Genomic DNA, 26407 nt, shown 5'->3' on the forward strand with positions numbered 1-26407 from the left:
ACAAAGTCTATAATGATGCTATATTAAATTCAGATTTAACTAATATCAAAAATAATCTTTTTATTAGAGTAATACCAAGAGGATAACAGACAAAAGTAAGATCAAGATCATCAAAAATTCATGGGAGACAAAGTCTACCACATCCACCATAAGAATATAATGGGAATATTGAAATGTTGAGGTTTTCCACGCTGCACCATCTCCTGGCCAAATTGCCTCCCATCTCTCAGCTGTGGTGACTTCTCCAAAATTCATTCCACTGACTAAAAACCTCAATTAAACCGATAGATACTGCAGTCTGAAGATGATAATTATCTATATTTAGAGCTATAAGTGATCGTCATTTTGGTTAGGCTAGAGCAGGAGTCCAATTCCTGCTCTAGGCTAATTTCATTGATGGTCTAAATATAGCCTGGGTATTAAAGTTTTTTTTCCAGCAGACAGAGCCAGAGCTTCCCATGAAAAGGATTTTATGAAAATAAATGAAATGCTATGATAAACACATTGCAAAGTCACAGATCTATGAAATTCGGCCGGCCACAATCAGATTCCTGTTTGTCCGTCTCTTCCTCTGTCTGTCTTTTACACACACACACACACACGCACACACACACACACACACACACACGCCAATCGTTTCCCCATGTTCATTTATGGGGCGCCTAAGCAGTGGCGTAACATATTCGTCTCGGGGTCTGAGTTTTACTTCGGCCCCAACACCCACCCAATCACACTGGGAGTCTGAACCACATCATTGTTCCTCATTATTACTTCCTCTCTATGACAGAAGGACAAATATGTTTTAAACCTGAGAATTTTAACAGTGAACCACCAGACTTAGAGCCAATAGTTGGTCTGCATGCCGTCTCAAAGTCCCTGGGTTACTTCCCACAAATTTGTGGACATCCACTTACCGGCAATTTGTTGTGATCACAGGTCTCACGCATTGGGTGTGAGACACACGCATTTCAACCTGTTTAAGGTGTGGCGAAATGCACGTGACTCATGCCCAATGCATGAGACCTGAGTGCCCTGGATCATGTGGAGCTGACTCGACTTGTCCGCTCGGCCTCTACGCTTGAAGTGGTAGCGTATATCGATCTATTGAGAATGAGTGGAACCTGTCTTCCCAGTGAACTGCATAAGCAGAACTACTGTGCGTCCATGAAGTCCCTAGCTGTCCCTAGCTGTCCACAGCTGTCTATGTATGTGTCCGATTTGGAGTATATCTAACATTGTAATTGACAACAAAAGTACGTGGTTAGATTAAGTATAAAAATCACGGTTTGGGTCAAACCTGGGTGAAATTTCCAGCACTTTGTTTTTTTCTGTTGAACCTTAAAATCAATGTATCCACTGATAGAAAATATCCTAATTCACTTTCCATTGGCATTTATTACATAATAAGGAGTTTAGAGATGGTGATTATTTCACGTATTTCTGTGACATCCAGCTGGTATTTGTCTGTATGCCCTGAAATCTACTCGATGCTGTAAAAATAAGACAAGGAAGGAACAATTAGTATCAGTGGGCCCCCTAGAGGATTGGGACAGAAGAGCAGTTGCCCACCCTGCACTCTGATGGTCATTTCCTGTCCCTCCTTGGCCCATTGGCACCACACAGCGACATGCCGGCCTGCATGGCACCCCTGGCCCCTATAGAGGTCTTTACCTGAAAGTAGTAACACCATTAGGTCACTGGAAACATTTCGAAGACAGAGACTTTATGTTCTCACTGCAGGCTCAGTCAGTTCCACATGGCATCCTCAAGTGTTGCTCTTGAAAAAGATTCCTCTAAGGTCTCCAAATGCACAACCCTGCCAACGTTGGTCCTCTATTCTTAGATTACTCCCTGTAGTAGTGGTTAGCAGACCTCATTGTCACAGACTAAACTGGGCATTGTGTAACAGACCCCTTCATATCCACTTCCCCATAAAAAAAGTTATTAAAGCCATTTCTATTTCAGGAGCTTTCAATTGTAAGTATCCAGTAATTACAGAATGATCTCAAAATCAATACAGCCTATCATATAGACATCCTGACATCCTGTCGTTCACATATGATTATTATTAGAACATTGATTGCAACATTATACGCTATAACTTATTTTCATTGAGTGTAGCAGACTTTTCACCTACTTTCTGTGAAATGCAATGGCTGCAAATATCTTTGAAGCTGAATTTAATCACTACCTTGCATTAATGACTTAGTAGGTTGTAGACTCACAAGCTAAGCCTATTTTATGCAGAGTGCTTGGACATCATATGCTTCAATTTTCTCCAGCTTGTTGGCGAGCTTGGTATTTCTTGATCCTCCCACTGCTCTCGTGCTTAGCCTTGTAGCCTAAATAAGTGCTCCAGTTTTATTGCAAAAACAGACTTCCTTTTGACTTTCCACTGCTGCAACAACAAGCAGGACCACTAAGTTATCTTGCAATACATGCAAAAATATAGCTGTTGAAAGATTATAACACTGCCTATATGTGTGTGTGTTGTATTGGACATAATATGACTGACTTTTGCAGATTTTGTGAAACTCCTCTTGATCATTTAAAAGCCATCACAGTCAACTTACTCATGAATATTGCTTTATAGCGGCAGTTTTATTGGAAAAAGGGACTTTCAAAAGACTTTCACTGGACACTCCCCTAAAACCTTGGACGTGGATGTCTGCGTCTCTGATTGGTTGTGAAGCCCCAACCGACAACACCTGCTTAACTCCTTCATCCAAATTGACACCCGGGGCTCTGAGAAATATAGGCAGCATCCCTTTCAGCTCATGCATTCAGTCCTACAGCTGCCCCTTAAGACACCAAGCCGCAGCTGCGCTGATCACTGATCCAAGGTGAACCCTCACACACACACATACACACACGCACGCACACACACGCACGCACCCACACACACACCGGATCTTTTGCTGGAAATCGGAGCACACTGTCGGAGACGCAATGTTGGTCAAACTGGCCGTGGCGCTGCTGGTTTTGTCAGTGCTGGAGCAAGTGGTGGGATCGGATAATATTGATGTCCATGACAGCCTCCCGGAGAAGCCTGCGAGTCAGAAAGGACGCCTCTCCCTGCAGAACACAGGTAAGAAATAAGTGTCAGCAGACGTGTGAATGTAGAGGTTGTTGGATGGTGCAACTACTCGCACATCTCCGCGGGGTTTGTCCGTACACGTGTTTCTGTGGCTGCACATTAAACCATGCTGGGGGGACTCGTCAATCCGCTGCTTTTAACTTAAAGCCCGGCGCTACGGTGCACACGGATGACCCTTTTCGATTACTCAGAAAGACGATATCTTGTAAATACTCTCAGACAGAAATCCAATATGTTAGTAAACTATTAATAGAACGGCACAAGGTAATAGGTAATGTATACGGCAGCGCATCTAGGTGTGCGCGCGCGCTGCTGTACGATTGCGCGCATTATAGGTAACATTTCCATCGGTTTTCTGGGAGAAATGTGGGTTTTGCATGTGTTGTCTCTTCAAATGAATGCTGGCTGGTGTGTTCAAGCAGGTTAGTAGAGCAGTAATGATTGTAGGAGCGTGGTTGGTCAGCGCTGGAGGCGAGTAGGAGTTCTTGAACCAATCCTCTGAGGAAATATTGCTTAAATACCATAAAAAGAGAGATATGTTCATAATTAACACAAAGCACTAACACGAAACTGGATTGCTGACTTTTCTCTGAAAACCGTCGTATATATTGGCTCATTTCCCCCCTCACACACACAGCATGACTTGCGACCCACTATATCAACCTGTGGCAAGATATTACAGCATAATTGTTATGTTAAAAGATAGGGACAAACTCCAATGCAGGTTTCACAGCAGAGACCCTGGTAACACCACTGTGTAATTCAATGCACGTTGCGGCCAAGCTCGTACGATCCAAGCACATTCCCGTGATGCCAAAACAAGCACTGCTGACAGCGGCTCACTTTTCCTGCGCACTAAAGTTCAACTCAGTGCCTACAAACCCCGCAGCAGCTCGTCCCCTTCCCCCTACTACCGCTGCCCCCCCAACAGAGGCTCTTTGTTGACAAGCGTGATTTCTAATAAGTCACATTCAATCATTTTATTTGTTGTCTTCTTTTACGCAACTGGTGCGCACTTCCGACTGAAATGAAAAAAATGCCCGTCGGTTATCAGCTTCAAGGCAAATCACGCGTGTAATTATGTTTTGCTTAAGTCAACAGTTAGTGTTTTCATAGCCAAACTGTGTACAGCCTGCTGGCTGCCAACCTAACCTGCAATTGCCATATTAACTTAAGGGTAAAAACGATGTCACATAGGATAAGCAGCAGTTTCTGTGACAGGTTCCCTGCTGCTAGTCAGATGTCTCATAATACACACTCATAGACAGCAATTTGGGGTTAAAAGAGAGACCTTCACTTTCACATGGTAATTTCTGTCCTCAAACATCTGTTTCATTCCTGTCTTTCATGGCCACAGTTAAAAGAAAAGGCCACTTGAGAGTGAGCCAGTGGTGTGCAGGAGCTGATATTATGTATTCACATGACATATACTTACATATTGCCCAAGTTTTTTGCCTGCATTGCTGGTTATGGTGCACATTTTTAATATTGTCCTTTCAGTATGCAATCTTTGAATGCAGTAATGAGAGACTTGTTGATGCACATTTAGTTGACAGACAATAGAAGTGACTGCATTTGTGTTTCCTCCACATGCTGTATCTGCAATGCACCATCCCATCTCAATGCTAGCTAGGCAGTGCAGATGGATTGTGGTGCAGAATGACACAGTAATATCTGTCACCAAGTGTTCCTCTGCAGGAACCCCTCAGCTTGGGAAATTAGACTTCTCTCCCCCCCACCACCACCCTCCCCCTCTTGCACCCGCCCTGCATCCCTTTCTCTCTCTCAGACTCTAGGTCATGAACACACGAGCGACCGCCTGTGTCTGTGGAAATAGTTATACGCCACATCAGCTTTGTGATTCGTGCTGAAGTGGAGTTGTGCCTTCAAGCTGTATGGTCTTCATTGCCAACACGCCTGTAACAATCTGCTGCTGTCTCTGCTGTGAACAGATGATAAGGTCCCTCCCCCTAACCTGTTCTCTCTTTCCAGCTGAGATCCAGCACTGCCTGGTGAGTGCAGGGGATGTCGGCTGTGGTGTGTTTGAGTGCTTTGAGAATAACTCCTGCGAGATACGAGGGCTACAGGAAATCTGCATGACGTTCCTGCACAACGCTGGCAAATTTGACTCTCAGGTACTAAACTAGTCTGTGTGTGTGTTTGCAGAAAATGGTATAACCGGAGGCAACATTCCTTTTCCTTTTCACTGCTCCACACTCCATGAGCAGATTTGTTTTCTTCTTTCTTTCTTTCTTTCTTTCTTTCTTTCTTTCTTTCTTTCTTTCTTTCTTTCTTTTTTCTTTTACCCCAAAACAGATCACTTTTCCTAGAAGTGTGATCTTATATAGGCTGATCTCATAATCTCTTTTCCTCTCTTGGGAACTTTACTTCCCTCTCAGTGGACTGGTGCATGTACAGTTAGTACCAAGGGTCATGAGCCAGTTGGCTAGACGCCTAGTTAGCTCCCTTTTCATACATAGCGGAGGCTGAAGCCCTGCCAAGCTGGGCCTGACTGGGGTCTGAACATATCTATAGGGTCACATTCTATGAATCTTTGGCAGAAGATTTCAGCAGCAAAATAACACTGTTTACTGCTATTCATGCAGAACTTCATTACCCTATATTGTATTAGAAGCATGTAGCAACACATTCATACAGCCTTTGCTCCAATGCATCTACACATGCACTGCAACACAGCTGAAACAGGTGCACAACATCTCAAAAGTACCAAAACTATTATGTGCATAGAAGAAAACAGCTAAAGGGCTTTTTTTTGTCTGATGTGTTTCAACAGACTTTGTTATGAGAGTTCATTCTGTGTTTCTGTGTGTGCGCAGGGGAAGTCTTTCATCAAGGATGCTCTGAAGTGTATGGCACATGGGCTACGGCACAAGTTCAGCTGTATCAGCAGGAAGTGTGTGTCCATTAAAGAGATGGTGTTCCAGCTCCAGAGAGAGTGTTACATCAAACACAACCTGTGCTCCGCTGCCAAGGAGAATGTGGCCGTCATGGTGGAGATGATCCATTTCCAGGATCTCTTCCCTAAAGGGTGAGTGGACATCATGATTGGATGGATTTTCTCTAGCTTGTCCCTTCTCTTTGAGCTCTGATTGTTTACCATCTATGGACCTTCCTGCCAGTGTGAAGAAGCAGTTTGGGATTCTGGAGAAAGATAGTTGATTGTTGAGTTCCAGGTCATCAACTGCTGACTCTTGGGTTGGTCGTAAGGACAGAACACAGAGCCACAGAGTCTTTCTCCAGAATCGCATAATGCACCTTTTTATGCCTGTTCTGTTGTAGTAAACATACCACTCCTAGACAAAGATGTGTTGTGCTTCCAAACATGAAATCACAAGCCACATGTGAGTTATCTGCCTCTCCTCTGCACAGTCCATATGTGGAGCTGGTGAATATTCTCCTGAGCTGCGGAGAGGAGGTGAAGGACGCGTTGACACGGAGCGTCCGGCTACAGTGTGAGCAGAACTGGGGGGCTCTGTGTGACAGCCTGAGCCTCTGCTCCTCCCTCGCCCCGTCTCCCGCCGGCTCCCCCGTGGAACACCACCGCCGCCCCTCGACCTCCCACCCTGAGCCGGAGCACCCTCGCCCCCCGCGGCAAGGCGAAAAGGACAAACCGGCCAAGGCGGGCTTCAACGCTCACCCACGCAATCGCAGTCAGGGACCCCGTCGCCAGAGTCCAGAGGCCGGAGTCGTGGCTGAGCAGGAAGACCCCGAGGCCACCGACATCCGGAGGTGAAAGCGCAGGAGACTGTCCTGACCTTTGACCCCCCCCCCCTTCTCCCACCCTACAACGTTTAGAAACCACACTTGCAGACTTATGCACACCTCCACATGACAACACACACCCTTCTCCACAAACAAACATACACACACACACACACACACACACACAAATTCCCAGACAGACTGAGCAGAAGGAAACAAGCCCCGACCTTTCCTGTCCTTATTCCGCCCTCTCCAGTCATTCCAGCAGTCCCACATGGTAAACTTGCAGGGTAATTGTGGTGTAGCTTGTACTGTTATGCCAGACTGTAGGCCACGATTTTTTAAAACTAAATAATAATTGTTATTATCATGATTATTTCAACTGTTAGGACTATTTTGGCTCTAATATAGCATTTCTCAAATCATACTTACTGTAAGATTTGATTATATTTGTATTATTTATTTTATTCTGTATGCAATGTTGAAGTATCAAAATGTACATAGAAATATACTTATCTATATTTATATAAACATGTATAAATATAGTTACAATATGCAATACTGATATACTATAGATGACATAGTATATGGTGTGCTGTCTGTTGTTCTCTTCACAGTATTGCACCCATCACACATCGGTCTGTAGATATGTAACATACACCATTTGTTGTTTCAAAGTGGGAATGTGTATTATAATTATAGATACTTGATGATTAAATACAAATTGTACAGGTTTCAAGTCCAGTTCTGGCACATATGAATTGTAGTGCATGATGGCCACAAAGCCAACAAACTTGTGCATTCTTAAAGTGAAAGTCCACTCTAAAGAGGATGCAGATGTAATACTATGAATATGGACAGTTATTTCACACTTGTATGTATTGCGAGGTCTCTCACAAAGCTAGAAATAAGAGAGCCAAGACTGATCTCTGATGTCATCGAGCACCGCAGCAAGGAACGGGAGACTAACCCGGACTCTTTTCGCTAAAGTATTAGTGATGCAAAAAGTCTAACGTCACTCTCATTCATTGTTAATCAAGCTTCAGAAGCGGTGTCTTGGTGACATTAGAGATTAATATCATGTTTATAGCTTCAGGAGACGTTATTGTTCTTGTTCACCAATAAGAATCAAACTGTCAAATGTTATACATTCTCTTTGAGTTGGTTTCCCATCTAACTGTCAGCTACTATCGGTGGTGAACTGCAAAGAAGTGAGCGAGGATGTTCGATCGAGTCCTTTCACAATGTAAAATCACACACATCAAGGTGCCTAAACTTGTTATTGTCCACAGTGACCGCTTCTCTGTGATTTAAGTGAATGGACGATACTGTGTCGTGGGGGGAGATTTAATGTCGAGCTATTTTATGATGATGTTGAGCCACAGAAGTCTTAGATTTTGCACTTTGGATGATTGTCAGTTTGTGTTGGACCGCTGCGGGTTAAAGGGACAGTTAACCCAAAAATCCAAAACACTTTTTTTCCCTCTGTCCCAGAAACAAGACCAGATTACCAGAGCAGCCAACCTCTAATCAGACTTTAATATATAGGATATTTCATTTGAGCAAGCCTTGTATCCCCACATGCTCCTTAGGACCAGATTGAGCTCTGTCTTCAGAAGATCAATGTTGCCCTTTTGTGGTGTCCCAGTGGACAGGAACGAGCCTTGACAGAAAGCCTCCAGATCTCTGGCCCCTCTAAATTAGCCCTTATTCCTCTCTGGTCCCTTACCTAGGTCAGGAGAGACATGAAGGCCTGTTATTCTACCCGTTAGAGCCGCAGGCAACGCAGCGAGGAACCAGGAACTGGGTTAAGTCCACACACGGGGGCTCTGGCGCTGTTATTCTAAATGTTATATTTACCAAGGCCACCAGAGAATTCCTCTGGGCCACAGCCAAGAGCCAGCAACACAGAGAGGCAGAGAGGAGTGGAGCAAGGAGAGAGACAACTTCGTTTTTCTCTTTAATGTGATGATTCACTCCATCTTTACTTCTCTTCTTCATCTTCACCTTCTTTCCCTCCTTTAGGTCACAGACACAGGCTTTTGACCATTTCAGGCCAGTCACATGCTTTTAGCTGTGGAAGTGCAGTTTGTGAGCACACTACACCGCATGCTGGGGAGCGATTGGTGCAAAAAGAAAATAAAACCTGCTCAGATTTTTGTGGCTCAGTTAATTTAACTTTTTATTTTCATTATGTGCTCATAAGGCAACGTTTTTCCTCCCAGTCATTTAGTGACTATTATAAGCTCCCAGGGTTTGAATCATCAGCGAGGCTTTTCTTTTTCTTTTTTTCTTTTTTATTCTGTTGTGGAAGCTGGGATTCCTGTGACATCCCAGCACAAGACATAAGCTAATCCTATTGAGAATGTACTGTATGTGTGTAAAGTGACAATCTGTTCAGCTCTCTGTCATTAGGTTTGATATGGCTTTTTGTAATAATGTAGTGGCTTGAATGGCTTTTCTTTATGTGTTCAGAGGAAAATAAAACTAACCACATTTCCGGTATTGTTAGTGCTCCATCGCCATGTTAACATGTTTTTCTCCGTTAAGCACAAGGACTCTGCTTTCACTGTTGAAAATGCAGAACATGGTCTAGAAGTTTGTAACTCACCTGTAAGACATTGGGCATATGATCCTATAAATATCTTTGGACTCATGAAGTCAGATGTATCTTGTTATCATTAAAATATTTTTGTCTGTATTTTGTACAAGTGTCTATCAATTTAGTTTTTATTTACATTCAGGTGCTCTAAAAACGCTTCGACAAACACGTTGTTGTGGCAAGAATTGGGGTGAAACATTCAGTGGTGAAACATTCAACGAGCAGGTTAGCAGAGAAGACCTCGTTGTCTCAGGTATACGCTCAAGTTATGGACACCCTATTCTCGCTTGACTTGCCGCCTCTTTTCTGACAGTGAAATACGGGCTGTGTTTAAAGTTTCAAGGACTGGAAATATCCTCCCTATTGAAAGGCCCAAACATTTACGTCAGTGGCTCTGGATTGTATGCAATGCTCGGGGTGGGTTCAGGGTGTCAGTTTTTATGAGTAGTCCCAACAGTGTACATTGCCTCACTAAACATTTAGACAGTGCTTTGATTTGAAAGGTAGACTTCCAACTGTTGTTTTGGAGCTTTAAGGTCAAATTAAGTGTACTGAGGTGCATACGTGCTGGCCATATAAGGGGATTTAACACACAAATCCACAAGTCTTCATGGTTTTTTTCAATATGTCTACAGTGTTGCAGGAATAAAATAAAGATTGCATGCCTCATAACATATACAGCTTTTGTAATATTACCACCTCAGTTCAATGTAAATGTCTTGCAAGTTGTCCCACAGTGCAGCAGCTCTTTAACAAGCCAAGTCTGTAGTGATTCTAAATGACCACTGGGTGGTGACATCTCTCTTTTTATTGACCTAAAAGCAGATGGTGGTGGCAGGTGCAAGTAATTGCAATGATTTTTAATAGAGCTGAGTTGAGCGAATTGACTATAGCTACAAATGCTATTAAAGCTGAAATTAATAGCAATTACACGATGTCTCATATTTTAATTTGAAATCTGTGTCTTAACTTCCTTTCTCTTTGATAACAGGAAGCACCCAGGGCCGATACGCCTCCAAACAACCTAAAAAAGGAGAAATGGATGAATTTGGTATGCTTTATATAAAAGGAGGACTCCATCGATGAAGATGAGTTTAGTCATCATGGTGAGTACTCAGCCAGTGAAAACAGTATTTTTTCTGTGGATCGTGTGAAGTATCCCCAAATTTGAAAAAAAAAAAAAAGAAGACAATTTCATGTCCATAGGGTTATTTCAGATGGTTGAAAAACACAACATAGTTTCCAGTATTTTTTTGTTCTTTCTTTTTTAGATTCGACTCGAGATATGGTTCTAAAATATATTCAGACTTTAAAGTTGTTTAGCTTATTTGTGGTTGCTTTGTGTCTCTTTGTAGCAACTCTCTGTGCTTATCTGTCTCTTTGCACTTGTTTTTGCCCCTTTGTTGTTATTTTTTGTCTGCAGTTGTTTCGCCACTTTTGTCTCTTGCAGTAATTGTTCAATCTATTATCTAATTTAGATGCTTTGTTTCTCTTTGTGTGCCCTTTTCTACATTGCTGTGTGTCTCTGTGTGTCTCTTTGCAGCTCCTTGCAGCTGTTTTGCATCTCTTTGTAGTTATTTTGGTCTTGCTGTGTCTCTTTGGCCCGGCAGGCCCATTCAATAATCCACCCATGTACCTTGTTGCTTCAGTTTTTACCTTTTGCTTTTAAAAAAATATGTCTCTTGTGAGTACTGTATTCTTTTTGGTACCCCTTTCAGCTGGCTCACTATTTAACTTTTGATACATAAGAAAAAATGTATTGCGCATTACTCCATTTATAGCTGCAAATTCATTCCAAACTGATTTCTAAATATGATGGCATTGATATCACACGCATTATAATTACTTCAAACTTGTAGTGTATACATACTGTAATTGTCCTCTGCCCAGAGATGATAATTGCAGCACAAACTGACATGGCTGCCTGCACACTATAGGGAGCTAATAAGAAAGGCCACCTAATGCAGTGAGATACATCCACTGGTATTGCACACGTGTGGAAGAAATTATGCTGTGTCACACTCAGCTTGTTGTGACAATGCATTGAGTATGAGATGGATGACCTCCTGGCCAAACAATGGGCTGCTGGCTGGACTAGAAATCTCCCAGTTCGCATGGTTGATATGGCAACTGAGCTCTATCAATATGAAGGCAGCGGAGATCACATCAGTGAGGAGGTGCAGCAGCAGAGAGAGGCACGCCTCTGAGCACAGAAACCTGAGCTAGTCGGCCTCGGGTGCTATGCGAACATATACCTGTGCTCCAGTGTGAACTAATGAATAAATGACTGGGTGCCTGAGTTCCATGGATGAATCATTAAAGAACCATTCAGGGTGAACTGGTGCACCCTACCTCTGTCTCCTGTTTAGGCCCAGAAAGACAAATGCCCTATATTTACCTAAAGCCGCACAACAGTAATAATAATAATCACATCTAAGTGTTATCTGCATAAAATGAATGGAACCCAATCAGCAAGGCTCAGTTTCACTGGGGAATACAGAGCGTGTTACTCTCAGGGAAGAAAATGCTGACACAACTCACTCTGCTCAAATTACTGTCAGCCTCAAAAGACCCACAGCAGGCAGCAGCATATAAGATGGAGGATCCAAACACACATTCAGGCGCTGCACTAACCGGTACTAAGTCAACACAGTACCATAGCTACCAATGGCTTTCTAAGTTGGTAGATACTGGCTTCAGGATATCAAGTCAGAGACACCTGGCCCAACAGTCTGTTATTTTAAAAAAAGGTTGTGTGTGTGTTGTTAAACCACCCCAACAGGCCCTGCAGCACACAGGAGTGGGGTGGGGTGATGTGTGCTAGTACTACAGGATACAAATGAAGGGTGGGTCCGCCTTGGGGGACTGGAACACTATGTTAACAAGACTAACTCAACAAGTAAGCAGTAAATAATACTCTGATTGGGTGGAAAGTAACTGAAACTAGTAGCTCTATAATGTAGCTTTTTTTAGTCCATTGTGAAACCAGTATTTCTACCTTTTATTTACATTCTCTTTGTTGAATGATTATACTAAACAGCCTGCAGTTGTCGTGTTACGGCACCATCCTGAAGATATTCTATTTTAACTTCATTTGAATCTCCTCTCCCTAATAAGGGAGGGACAGAATGGTCAGCAGTCATAACAGCATTACTGGACTGCACTGGAATTTGTTGTTGAAGCAGGGATGGATTACTGAATGGGCCTGCTGGGCACAGGCCCAGGGGCCCAAAGTGTCAGGGCCCCCCCTGGCATTTACCTGCAAAACGTCACTGAAGGAGACACAAGATAACCAGACAGAGACTCAAAATTACCACAAAGACACATAACTAGGCTACAAATAGACTAAAGTAAAGTATATGTGTCCTATGTAGAGAAGATGGTGGGGCCTTTTGCTTGGCCAGGGGCCCATTGTCCCATGTTTTCAAGCATCCATGTTGATATGAGACCGGACCCCACATATGATCCTTTAAAGTGTCCACAAGCTGTGTGATGTTTAATAGGCCTGTTTAAATTCTCTTTTGCTTGTGTAGCTTTACACAAGTAATTTCACTCCTACTTGAGTAATGTATACTGTAGGTCTAGCAGGAGTACTTCTATTGAAAGGGATACTCTTTCCTCTCCTGGTGCAAGGTCATTAAGGCTTCAATGAACTGGCGTCTGCTAAGGAAAGAACCTGTATGAGGTTCTGGCTTTCAAGTGGAGATATCAGATGATGGAGACTTTATTGTCTGTCCTATATGTATGTAAAGATGACATCTGTGAGGGTATGACCAGGGCACAGCACAGATAAGATGAATTGCGATGCCAAGCTCGATTATGTGCCAAAAATAACTGTATAGGTTATTTAATGAGATTGGTTTGCAGCATTATCTATCTATCTATCTGCTTTTCAGGGCTTGTCTGGTATACAACACTTCATCTTGGACAACTGCTGCAGGCTGAGGTGGAGGTGGAGGTGGGGGCGGGGGTTGTGGGTATTTGCTTAGCCAAATTAACTCATCTGCATTGGAATAAATGCAAATACCAAGACCAAACCTGGGATTTTAACCCTTTGCATTATATTGGCTTACAGTACTTTTATATAGAAAAGAGTATATATATATATATATATATATATATATATATATATATATATATATTTATTTATTTTAGTCTTGGTCGAGGGTTTATATCGCAATTTCCTTGGATCTTTAAAGTATTTTCCTTATATTACAAGAACTCCTCCCATTGATTTCAAGGCATCCTTATTTGGGGGGAGAACGTCTTGAGTGCATGTGCCATTCATTGAGAAGGAGTTATGTGGGCGTGGCCCCATAGCAATCATCCAATCAAATGGTAGATTTCAGCAGCGAGGGCGGGGCTTCTGAGGGAAATCCTGACACACAGTGGCTGGTGGCTGATGGCGGGGGCGGGGCTTGTAGACGGAAGTGTCTCCCGACTGGTCCAGCTGTCATCTAGAAGAGAGAAGAGACCATTTACACCGGCTGCCTAGGAAATGCAGAAAAAGGGAAAACGCTAAATTATGGCAACATCTAAACGATAAGGTCATGACGCCGAACTGAAGGTAGATATGCCCGACACATTACTGAATACACATGTTTGTCGATACGTTAAACGAGCCGTCGAGGTTGCGTTACGCTATTTGGAGATGTAAAAATGATGACAAGGTTTGGTAGGCTGTGTGACATTGAACATACAGGACACGAAACAGACGAGGTCGTCTAAACAGCCATACACCATTTCTAACCAGTCATGTACTGGAAGATTCCGTCGTCCTGTCGTCGATAACGCTGTCGTGTACGTTATCGAAATTTCGAGGGACGTTGTAGCCTTTAAATTCGCTTATTGCTTCCCAGCTGGTTTGCAAATCTGCTCCAGCGTCTCTCTGCGGTCTATCGGCTATTCTCCTAGCATAGCGGCTTGGTGAAGGGAACTACCCCAGATTCAGAACAGACAGGAGACGTCATCAACATTTTCCTGTATTTAAATGGTTGCGTATGAGGAGGTCATTGCTGAAAAAGGAAGATTACTCGGTAAGTGTCCATGCTGTGAGCCACCGCGACGGTTGTGCGTTCACGGATGCACTGTAATGCATAAACGTACTTTAAAATTGACTGCTAGGATCTGCATGATTAATAGGGCACATGGAAGGTGGCGGAGCAGCTGTTAGCTTGCTGCTAGCTGCCTAACGACCTTTAGAGACGTAAGCTTCACCAGCACAGGCTGTTAGCAGCCAGCGCTGGTTAGGCTGGGTGTTTTCCGTGGTTGCCTGCCTGCTATCCGAGTGTTATATTTCATCCAGGCCTCCCATGACCAAGCGAGTCAATGATTTAATCACATTGATTGCATCACAAGACCAGACAGGGTGCAGCACAAGCACATTCACAGGGTATGGCGAGGCTTGTTTTTTTTAAAGGCCAGATCAACTTGAGGTGTAACAGCCTTATGCTTTTTGTCACCCATTCCTCCCCCCTCCCCTGCCCCTCCTTAACCCACATACTAGGATAAAGAAGACGGTGAAAGCCAAAAGTGAATTGAAGATTTACTGGGTGTCCTAAATGGGGGACTACGGGTTTGGAGTTCTGGTGAAGAACAGCAGCGGTAACAAATCTGCTTTCCCAGTAAGGATCCCACCTCACCTCCAACCCCAGCACCCTCACCACCCCTCCAACCCCCCCAGCCCCCCTTCCTTCGTAAACAACACCTGCTCCACCAATGGGGGCAGTGCTTGGCTGTTCCCTGCTGTAGCCCAACACAGTAACATGCAAGATGAGATTCTGGAGTCAGACAAGTCCAAGGCCTTGGACCTCCAGGACATGCAAGAGAAGTCTCAGGTCCAGGCCCAGCCTCCGGCCCTGTCCCCGAGCCAGCAGGAGGCCGGGGGAGGCCTAGGAGAGCTTGAGGGAGCTCTACCTGAAGACGGCCCATTGGAGAAGGGTTCTTTGGAGAGTAGTGGCGGAAAGGAGAAGCTGAGGATGGAGTCCCCTGTGCTTAGCGGGTTCGACTACCAGGATAGCCTGGTAATGGGTACAAGCTGTGCACAATCCACCTCCTCCTCATCCTCTCTGACCGGTTTCAACAACTGGTCCCCTGCTGTCCCATCCACCCAGTCTCCAGTGGTCGGGGAAGACGTTGGAGGGTTCTTCGGCCCGGCTGGCTCCAATGCCAACGGACCTCCCCTTCTGTTCCAAAATTTCTCCCACCATGCCGGGCCTGGCTTTGGAGCTGGAGGGAGTTTCTCCCCACAGATTGGACCAGTCTCCCAGCACCACCCACCCACACCTCACCCCCAGCACTACCATCCCCACGGTCAGGGGGTCCCGCAGCAGCACCGGCGCTCCCCAGCTAGTCCTCATCCACCCCAGCCCTCCTTCCCTCCGCATCCCCATCGCACTGGACCGTTCACCCAGCTGCCTCACCTCGCCCCTGCCCAGAGCAAACCCCCTTCACCTTGGGGAAGCTACCAGAGCCCTTCCACTCCCACATCCACCTCCTGGAGCCCTGGTGGGTATGGTGGCTGGGGAGGCACGCAGGGGGTGCGAGAGTACAGGCGGGGGGTAGGCGGAGGGATGACGGGTCTTAACTCCATCTCCCCGTTGAAGAAGTCCTTCCCCAACAATCAGGTAGATGAGATTGTCCTGACTCATCTAAAGCACTCATAATGGCAAATAATGTATTTGGTCAGACATGTGTGAAACAAATCCAACTGTCCCACAGGTTCCCTCTCAGAAGTTCCCCAGAAATAGCTCTGGTTTCAATCACAAGGGCTGGGTGGAGGACAGCATTAGCCGCAGTGACAGTGTCTACCCTTTCCAGGTGAGTCTATCACAATACTCAGTCTGTTGTTAAAGGAGTTACGAGGTGCGATTCTTTATAGAACTAGCTTGAGTTTAGGTTAGTTTTTTATGGGCCCTTGAAGGGCAAATTACATGAAGTCTATTAAACACGCTTATCTGTGTCAAATGCAACAAATGGGCCATTGAGCAAAACTGAATGTGTGACAGTTTGGCCAACTAAACAGATGAATTGAAACTTATTGTGTGCGCTTGTGTCTGAGGGCTTATCTAGATCATTGCGCTGAAGGAGAGCAGTGTTATCATCTGCTCTGATCACATGGCCTTCCTCTTGTCCTGATTTGAGAAGTCTTGTGCTCAACTGCAGTTTTGCATGCTCTCAACCCATTTAGATACAGTGAAGCACCCTCACTTGTATCAACATACTCATCATAGCTTTTCTGTGTTTTTGGAATTGATTCAAATGCTAATATCCTTTTATCTAAGTCTATTAAATTACAATTTGTATTGATCTGAGATTGGACAAGTGGCAAGATGCATTTTTTTTTAGCCCTTTTAAGTAGCATATCTTTTTATCTGAAGCTTTCGGATACAGTGGAAAGATGTTATGAGATTGCAGTGCTATGCAGGTGATTTTGTGTAACATACTCTAGGCTCCATTTTCTGTTTACAGTGCTTTCTGCTGAAGGTCTCTACGGGGATATTCGCTGCAGTTTTTTATTAGCTATTAGCATCTTAGCAAACTATGTCAGGGCTCTTGCAGCTTTTGCAGCTTTAGATGGTGATGTGGGAAATGAGGAGGCTAATTGTTGTCTTCCTCTCTTTCAGCAGGAGAGAACACGGTCCTTTGATGGTTTCAGTATGCACTCTCTGGAGAACTCTCTGATTGACATTATGAGGGCTGAGCAGGATTCATTGAAAGGTTGGTTCCCACACTAACAATAGAGAGGAAAGGATACTTTTCTGTACTGGATACTGACTGTAGATAAATGCAGTCGATTCTTGCATATTAATGAAAGTTGAAATTGGCTATTTTTCTCATAACGCTGACAACCTGTGTTGGCAGCAGGACTTCAGTTTAAACATGCATCCTGCTTATTGGGTGTGCATTAATGAGAGTTTACCTGTGATTACACTTCTTTGTTAATACAGTTGCATGCAAAAATCCCTAATATAACATGCTCAATCAAACTGATATTGATGCAGTGTTATGGTGGTGAATGGAGGGCTGGGTTTGCCTTAATTAGTTGTCTGATATCAGGCAAGCGTTGGGTATTGTTCCGACTTAATTTTTTTAAATATCAATGACTATTTAATACCTGAGTTTTGGTAATGACACCAAAAGGATGTTACAGGCACAACAGAATACTCTTTCACACTGAGACCAGGGAGGATCAACCAAAAAGTATCATATGTATGACATAATTGTGAATATTTGACAGCATATCCTCCTAATATATAAATAATTTCCTCCTTTTAATTTCAAAATATTGTCATTTAAATGCAGTAGACACTCAGATTCTAAAACGGTGAATGACTCTCAGGTTTTTTTGCATGTCTAATCATTCCATTAAAACCTCTTATTTTTTGCGGAGTTGCAAGTAAAGATTTAACTAACACTAATATTCACTTATAATATAAGTATTTTATGATTTGTAGAATTAGAATCCAGGGGTTCCTGCGTAGAATAGAGATTAATAGTGTGTGTAAAGTCAGAATTGATTGAAAAAAGGATTGATGTAATCAATGATTTTATCTAATGAAATATTCTATTGAAATCATTTGCATTTGAGAAATGTTCCTCCTTTTTAGTTACAAAAATGGTTTTGTAGAATAATAATAAGAATAGAATAAGATATTACATTAAATTGGTACAAAAACTCCAGGCCTCTGTTGCAGTCAAATCAGGTGTATGAACCAATCATAAATGAGAACTAAGATATGTTACAGATCAGTCTTGTTCTCTGTAACTCATTAAAAATAATCACTTGCAGAATTTTTGCTGTAGAGACTCTGATTTTCGCTAACTCTGTCATTAATAAAACATTTCCGTTCAGTTTTTGTTGCAGTCAATCTTTTAAAGAACATATTTTCCATCACAGACAGCTGATGCTAATCTGGGCCAGCTGATGCATGTACAGTATCTTCTTTTTTTACAACTTCCTCAATAATAAAATCCGCTAATAATTTGCAAGTCACACATCCTTGGACTTATTTGAGTATTTTTAATTTATTTTTTGCTATGACACTAACGTGCACTTTTGTTTACATGTAACTGCATTTGAGGCACTATTTGATTTGTCTGCTGAAATCTTAACACTTTCCCAAATGTCCTTTACACCCAACCATTCAAACGTTATTTCAATTATTATTTCGGGCTATGGAGAAATTTACACCAAAGGGAAAAGGGTTAAATGTCGTCACATGGTGTTCTGAGGCATCTCCCTGTTTTTGTCACGTAGGACGCTACAGCTTCTCTCACCAGGGTGGAGACGGGCCTCTACCTATGAATGGTATGTAAATGACATGCATACAAATATCCAGTGCTGTAGCAGAAGCCAGGGCTTGAAATTAATGTCTGTCAAATGCAAAAAAAAAGTAATTATTTTAAGAACGCTAGTCAAGATTTGAAATTCAGCTCTTCATTGCAATTTAAATGCAGTCGATAGGAATTTGGTGAGCTCACATAAGATTAAAAGCAAATGAAAAACCTCTGGATATCATCTAACCACACTGAGACATAAAACAAGTGGTAAAAACATAAAGCTTGTTTTATACCTTTTTATAAAACTGCTGAGGTCGTCACTGTGACACACCAAAATGGCTGACTAAAAGGAGACGAGGCCAGGCTGGCATCTTCGGGTAGGAAAATAATACTGCTATCAGGCGGTTCAGAGGCGGCAAAGAGCAAATAAATTATACCGCAAGTATGCTGTCAGAGGCAGATGTAAGTTGTATTTATGTTTGAGGTGATACTAAAATTCTAGTTTTCATGTTTTTCCATGCATAATGATAAGCATTTTATTTTCAAGGACAATGATTCACACAGGGCTTCTTCAGTCATATGTGTAGCACAAGAAATCTTGTGCAGGTCGGTTTTTAGTTTTACATGCGTATGTGATTCATGAGGCTTTCGTTTACTGCTGGCTAAAATTACATGTCCTGTGGTTTCTCTCTATACTATATACAGTAGATAGATTTATTGATACCAATTTAATATCCATTGCAATTTATGTTCCTCTGAAGGTTTAAAGGAGGGCTATATAGGATTTTATGGATTTATTGGCAAATATGGCATAATCTTAATTGTAGTCATCACCATATGGTTGATACTATCTTGGGTTTTTTTTTGGAATCAGAGCAACCGAATTTGGATGAGAAGGGGGGTCTGAAAACGGAGGAAACTTAAGTTATCAGCTAACTCTAGCGCTAACTTTGTGGGCAAGGTGCATGTGTAATTTTAAATGAAATGAAAATATTTTTAGGCAACTGAAATGTTACAATTTGCTGTAACACTCTGAAAGGTTCTAAGATGAGATCACACAATCACAAAGTAGCCACGTCCTGAAGCCATGAAGCGAGTTCAACAAATAAACCAGGCTTTATTTCGGTTAGTCTGACTCATTTTCGGTTGATTTGGTTCCACAGAGCAATTTCAGCACAGTTAAAGCTCAGATATTATTTTAACATTTATGGGACTTAATTAACTAAAAAAAAAATGAGTAAGACAAACTGAAATAAGCCTGGCTGGCTTTGTTAGCTTGATCTTCTCATTAATGCTAAATGGGGCCATAATTTACAAAATTAACATCAACCTGTGTTGACGAATGACTTGAAAATGTTTACCAAGTTAGAAGTAGGGTCATTTTTTCATAGACTTCTATGCAGTCAGACTTTTTTGCAATGAGTGTAGTCACCCCCTGCTGGCCATTGGAAAGAATGCAGGTTTTAGGCACTTTTGCATTGGCTTCGTTTTTTAGACATAGTCTGCCACTTGCCTGAAACCAAGAATCGTGTTCTCGTCAGCTTAGAAATTAGCATTTTATATCTACATAGTGGGCAGGGCCTTGTCTGCCATGTTGATCACCATGTTTCTACAGAAGCCCAGAAAGGCCAAACCAAACACAGGCTTTAGAGGGAGCTTTTCATGCTTTAAGGCTACCTGAAGGCCACTTAAGGTTAGGAGGGAAGGAGTGAGTGAGCTAAAGGGGTATTCAGCTGGTTGCATTCTGTAACTTCACCACTAGATGTCAGTTAATCCTACACACTGGACCTTTTTAAAATGGAGACATTTGATAAGAAAACATTTTGTCTTGTGGAGTAGCCACAGCAGCCATTTAAGCCAGTGATGCAGCAAATTAATTCCAAGCCCTGGCATTGATTTTACTTGCTGTGTTTATTTTGTGCCCTTTTAAAAAAAAAAGCCATTTCAAGAGTGTTTTGTGTTGTTTTACATGCAGCGAGAAGTTATGGCAGAAGACGAGGTAAAGCTTGTGAATGTGTCTTAATTTTCTTGTGATTTAGAAAGCAGTAATGACTCCTGAAATGATGACTCTGTGGTTTTGCCTCTGTGTTTGTCTGCTTGGCTGCTCAGTGTCACTTATTGTTCTGCCTTGAATATTGTCGGGGTTTAAGCTCCTTTTTCTTTATGGCATAAAAAGCATTCAAATATTGCCTGCTAAGACCTAGTAGTAATACTCATGCTTTTATTATGTCATCACAAATAGCAATCATGGCTGCTTCTGTCTGTATTTCTTGACATTAATTATTGTATTTACACTTAATAAAATCCCCTGCTCATTGTAATATTAATACATACATACACATACATTGTCAGAACTGTGGTTCAACCTTACTTGTGATGAACCAATATGTGTAATCCAGATTATTCTCTCCTCTAGGCCATTCTTCTCTGTTCCCCATGGAGGATGAGCGCTCTTTTGGAGAGGACGAGTCTGGTGACCAGGGGCTCGCTGGCCTCGGTTCAGCCCACTGTTTCCCCCACCTTAATGGTGAACGTGTGGAGCGATACTCACGCAAAGTGTTTGTTGGAGGGCTACCTCCAGACATAGATGAAGGTGAAGACGTGCTTTTAATCTATCTACATTAATGTAGATCAAAAGCTATAACAAGCTTGCAATATTGAACTGTTTGTCATTTTTATACAGCAAAAATAGACCATTTTTGAGTTTGATAAGTGATGTAAATGTGTCTGATTTATAACTCTAGTGCTGCAATTTAGCCACACTGTATAAGGAACAAAAAATGTAACTTGGTCTTAAAGGCAGTGCAGAACAATCACTGATTATTTGACTTCCCTTTTTACAGATGAGATAACTGCCAGTTTCCGCCGCTTTGGTCACCTGTTTGTTGACTGGCCTCACAAGGCAGAGAGCAAGTCCTATTTCCCACCAAAAGGTGAGTCAAACTGGTTGAGCATTATTTTTCTGCCAGCGTGTTGACTCTACAGCACTGTGGTGATGATGATGAGTGTTTACACTCTGTGGGCACTCATTGTTCTGTTTCGTCGACCTTTCCAGGATATGCATTCCTGCTGTTTCAAGACGAGAGCTCTGTTCAGGCCCTGATTGACGCCTGCATTCAGGAGGATGGCAAGCTTTACCTGTGTGTCTCCAGTCCCACTATCAAAGACAAGCCTGTGAGTTTGTTGTTCTGTTTAGCTGCTACAAGCATGTTTTCTGTCTTGTCCAGCAACTGTAAAACTAACACAAATGTGTGACAGCTTTGGGCATAGCCATTTGTTTTGTTTGTTCAAATATGGGCTTTGCTGTGGTAATCCGTCAGGTGTATAGGTTTAGTACGCTGCCCATTTTTAGTGTAGATAGAGAGCAACTTATCATACTCTGGAAACCAAGAGCACAATATGTAACCATGGACTAAAATGCAAGCAAAAGACCTGTAGCTAGCTATAAACATTTGATGTCAAATGATTATTTTAGCACTCTAATATCTGCCAGAGAGGACAAGTTAGCTGTAAGCAAGCTAATGTTAGCTATGTGTTAGCAAGCTGCCGTATGGAACATGCAGAAATAATACTGCATAGCTTCCTGATTTATCTGCATTCCACTTTAACAGAAGTTGCATTCTGTCGATATGCATCGGTTTAACTTACAACCCAAATTCAATAGTTTATTTAATCAGTTAAATAATTTACGCTTATGTTGACATTGCAGCATTTAGCACCATAGTACAAAAGATGACACATCTAAAAACGTGACCCCATCAGCTGGTGCAGCTGCTGTATTTCACTGTCATTCCAGAGGCTTCCTGTAAAAATCCCTGGCCACCACCAACATCCCACAGTAGCAGTCAAATTGAACCAAAGAAATTTGTTAATCCATATTACATAAACTGCAAGCCGCTTTCATTTTCCCAATCCAAACTGTATCTTGCTCTCAAAGGAGCAGAGCCTGACTGAGAGGAAATTAATGTTCATAACTTTTTTAAATCTCTTTTTGTAGGTCCAGATCCGGCCCTGGAACCTAAACGACAGTGACTTTGTAATGGATGGCTCTCAGCCATTGGACCCGAGGAAAACTATCTTTGTGGGAGGTGTCCCTCGTCCCCTTCGTGCAGGTATGCGTGTGCTGTGACCCGACATGCGTTACATTCTTAGGAGTTGTTTTGAACCCATTAACTTAAATTGTGTGTTGCTCTTCCAGTTGAGCTCGCCATGATCATGGACCGGCTGTATGGGGGAGTGTGTTACGCTGGGATTGACACGGACCCTGAACTCAAGTATCCAAAAGGGGCGGGGCGAGTAGCCTTCTCCAATCAGCAAAGCTACATTGCAGCCATTAGTGCCCGATTTGTTCAACTGCAGCACGGGGAGATTGATAAACGGGTGAGTCCAGTTGATGCAGCTTCCTATTCAGGTCTTTAAAATGAAGAGTTGATGTTCATAAACTATTAATTAAGCCCCTTATTTCAACCTCCATTTCAACAGTTTCCCTGTCGTCCATTTTCTCTCTCTCTCTCTCAGGTGGAAGTGAAGCCATATGTCCTGGACGACCAGCTGTGTGACGAGTGCCAGGGCACCCGCTGTGGGGGGAAGTTTGCTCCTTTCTTCTGCGCCAACGTGACCTGTCTGCAGTACTACTGCGAGTACTGCTGGGCGGCCATCCACTCCCGAGCTGGCCGCGAGTTCCACAAGCCGCTGGTGAAGGAGGGAGGGGACCGACCGCGACACATCTCCTTCCGCTGGAACTGAGGCGAGAGGGCGAGGGAGGGAGACGATGCAGCATCGGGGAGGGATTGAAAGAACGGGGTAGTAAGGGAAGGGGTACGGGCTATGATATGAAAAATAAATGCACTTTTCTTTTAAGTTAAAAAAAAAAAAAACAACTTAATTTATTTTTTATTTTATTTTAATTGGGCCTTCTAAAAGAAGTAAATGCTAAGAAGAGAGTGAAATCCCATTTATGTTTTGACTTTAAGTGTGCATGAGCATATGGATGCATTAGATTTGGATTTAGATGTTTTCTGACTTGACTGTACTTTCTTTTCGTGTTAGCTGGCAAAGCTGCTTACATTTGTTGTCAAGAGTAACATAAAATTTAAGTGAGGTTCATCATACCTAAATCAGTATACTAACTATGGAAGTTGAGTTTAAGAAGAAGGGTGCATTTTCTTACTTTTCGCTTGCAGGATTAGAGAACAACTGTACCATTTACCAAAGGTTGAGTGCAAATGGTTGGGTTGAACAGAGGAGGAAACACCGTTTTCAGACGGTCGGACGATTGAGTTCTTCAAGAAGCTCAGTGTATAGCATCTGGCCACGTCACAAAACAAAAATCTCCCCTCAGTCTGGCACACGTGTTTCGATTGCTGGCATGGGTTCTTAGGTTTTGGTTTAAAAGTCGACACTTTGTAACCAGAAAAGGGCAAACCAAAGATTGGCCTAAAACGCATCATCAAAAGCAGATGTTGATCTGAGGGTTTTCAGGATAATGTCCTCTCGTCGTCCGGCGGAGGAAAAGGCAGGAGTTGTCTGGAGTTTCGGTTTGTGGGTGTCGGCTAATAAAGACACAGCCCTCAGGGCTCAGGTATTGTCAGTAGTATTTGCTCACTTTATATTGTCAGGGATATTAGCACTGGAAGCTAACATGCTAATGTAGTACAAACTAATGGGAATGCACAGTCCAGTCTCCCTGAGCTGTCCTCATGGTGTACCACTGCACGCTCTACCATGACTGGAGCTTCTATCACAAGTGTTGTGGTTGGATATGGTAGTAGCTAGAATTTGCTGTCACAGAGATAAAGATATTATTTTATACATGGCCTGCTGATTTTTGTACAGTGTTTTATAGCTGATTATTTTGTCATGAACATATATACATTTATTATGCACTACTTTTCTAAATATTTTTTTCAATAGTCATTTTAGGCACATTTTTCACAGATGGGAGAACTCCTTTTGCAATACCTCATTTTTTTCACTTGGTGAAAAATAATTTTGTACCTTTGTTACTAAGAGATCTGCATTTATGGTAAACTTAATTTAAAAAAAAGAAAATGAATGATATTAATATAATTTTCAATTAGCTTTTATATATTTAAGTGCTGGTAAATCTGAAAATTGTCTGGTGCATTGGTGTGATTCTGTAGATAAAAAAAAAAAAAAAATAAGGCTACCATTAGCCAGTCATATATGAATTCTCCTTTGTCCTAATAAACATAATTACAGGATCCTAAGGCATGACAAGACCTTTCTAAACTGATTTTGATAGTCTTGAAAATATATTCTGATATTTCGCTCCTAGGTGTAGTCAATAAGATTATCGATAGGGTAAATGTTTTGGCTTTGATCATGTGAAATCTTACCTTCTATCACCGGAGTGGATATCAGCTGTTTGAATATTTAGATCCTCTTTCTGGGACTGCCTGTAAGTTCTACTTATTCTTGGCATGCATAATGTAATACAGAAATAACATGGCTAGTGTTAATGCAGGACCTAATGTAATGCACTAGATCTCCTTTTCCTTTTTAAACTTTCTTTTCCTTATCTCTTTGAGATCACCTCTCTTGTAGCCTCTCTTTACATGATGGAGTCTGCCTTCCTTACACAGACATGATGTTTATGCAATCTACACAGTGACAACACTTTGGATGCGTTTTGTAATGTAGAGGACACTCAGTAGGACAATAGGTGAGGAGACTTGATCACTTGACCCCCTTTGTGATGTGGCATGCTTTGGGACATAACCTGAATGTGATTTAATGTTGCAAGTTAACTTTGAGCCATTATGTGCAATACTTATTCTTTCCAGAAACAAGTCTCCGCAGTGTAAGTCATTTAATCCATATAAACCATGCAGTCATTTACACATTATTTGTTTCCTATTGTTCATGCTGATGTCTGCAAGAAAAAAAAAACTAATTTATACCTGAATTTATTTTTAAACATTAGTTTTGTGCTTATTTACTTATTTTGCTACTACCATGCTACTGTGATTGAAAACATTGTATATACTAGGTCGATAATGTATTTAGCATTTGCTATATTTTCAATTGAAATGTATAACTATCATTTTGATCAGATTTTTGTTATATTTTTGGGGTGATGTGTTAAACTCGTTGATGTGTCTAGTTTTTCTAATTGCTGTATTGTGCTCCACATTTTCAGATGAAAAGAATATTGATTATGTCTGTTAGTATTACTTGATTGCAAAATTTCAATAGTTTTTAATTGTATGCTGGGAAGGTTATATTTATTAACTTTTTTTTTTTTTACCTGATATCATTTTGATTTTTATTAAGTCATTTCACATTTATACGTAAGTTCCAATTTTTATATTTTCTTCCTGATTAATTTACGCTACAATACAGACGTCAGTTTTTATAGTTGGTTTGTAGTATTGAAGTAAAACAAAGATCTAATGTCATATATTCATTTGCTGCCAACTGTTTGTAACTGTATGCATACATTTGAAGTATTTGTAATGTGAGTTGTTGAACGAATAAAACAGCTGTGAGGAAGAATTACACGCCTATTGATTCACATGATTTTAGCTTTTTTCCTCCCCCTTTTATTTCAGTATCGTCTGAAAGGCCCTTGTTAATTGATTTGCCCCCTGAAGGGTTTCTAGTGAATGGAAATCTCACACCTGATGCCATTATTGTGTGACAGCAAATTTTTTTTTTTGGCACATCTGGCGGGTTATGTT

At 42.0% G+C, this 26407-nt stretch overlaps 2 protein-coding genes across 6 annotated transcripts; both read left to right on the forward strand.

Moving 5' to 3' along the window:
• Positions 1 to 2787: 2787 nt before the first annotated feature.
• stc2a (stanniocalcin 2a) lies at positions 2788 to 9521 on the forward strand. The gene is made up of 4 exons (XM_059347005.1): positions 2788 to 3088; positions 5090 to 5232; positions 5935 to 6146; positions 6488 to 9521. Exons 1-4 carry the CDS (start codon positions 2950 to 2952, stop codon positions 6849 to 6851), a joined length of 858 nt encoding a protein of 285 aa, XP_059202988.1. The 5' UTR covers positions 2788 to 2949; the 3' UTR covers positions 6852 to 9521.
• Positions 9522 to 13877: 4356 nt separating this feature from the next.
• LOC131981523 (cytoplasmic polyadenylation element-binding protein 4-like) lies at positions 13878 to 26222 on the forward strand. 5 transcript variants are annotated; one of them, XM_059345844.1, is made up of 12 exons: positions 13878 to 13989; positions 14929 to 16048; positions 16143 to 16241; positions 17048 to 17141; positions 18682 to 18732; positions 20680 to 20703; positions 21121 to 21297; positions 21548 to 21637; positions 21760 to 21878; positions 22702 to 22816; positions 22903 to 23084; positions 23223 to 26222. In XM_059345844.1, the coding sequence occupies exons 2-12, from the start codon at positions 14984 to 14986 to the stop codon at positions 23448 to 23450; spliced, it is 2244 nt and encodes a 747-aa protein (XP_059201827.1). In that variant the 5' UTR covers positions 13878 to 13989; positions 14929 to 14983; the 3' UTR covers positions 23451 to 26222. The 5 variants fall into 5 exon arrangements, with proteins under 5 accessions (XP_059201827.1, XP_059201829.1, XP_059201830.1 ...); XM_059345846.1 differs by having other exon boundaries at positions 17051 to 17141; XM_059345845.1 differs by lacking the exon at positions 13878 to 13989 and adding an exon at positions 14020 to 14458.
• Positions 26223 to 26407: the final 185 nt, after the last annotated feature.

The sequence above is a fragment of the Centropristis striata genome, chromosome 12, assembly GCF_030273125.1.
Source record: "Centropristis striata isolate RG_2023a ecotype Rhode Island chromosome 12, C.striata_1.0, whole genome shotgun sequence".
NCBI classification, from domain to species: domain Eukaryota; kingdom Metazoa; phylum Chordata; class Actinopteri; order Perciformes; family Serranidae; genus Centropristis; species Centropristis striata.

Coding starts and splice junctions, on each gene's coding strand:
- LOC131981523 (XM_059345844.1), top strand. CDS start 14,984: ATGGGGGACTACGGGTTTGGAGTTCTGGTGAAGAACAGCAGCGGTAAC. Junction 21,879..22,701: donor CCACTATCAAAGACAAGCCT/GTGAGTTTGTTG, acceptor CTCTTTTTGTAG/GTCCAGATCCGGCCCTGGAA. Junction 22,817..22,902: donor CCCTCGTCCCCTTCGTGCAG/GTATGCGTGTGC, acceptor TTGCTCTTCCAG/TTGAGCTCGCCATGATCATG.
- stc2a (XM_059347005.1), top strand. CDS start 2,950: ATGTTGGTCAAACTGGCCGTGGCGCTGCTGGTTTTGTCAGTGCTGGAG. Junction 5,233..5,934: donor CTGGCAAATTTGACTCTCAG/GTACTAAACTAG, acceptor GTGTGTGCGCAG/GGGAAGTCTTTCATCAAGGA. Junction 6,147..6,487: donor CAGGATCTCTTCCCTAAAGG/GTGAGTGGACAT, acceptor TCCTCTGCACAG/TCCATATGTGGAGCTGGTGA.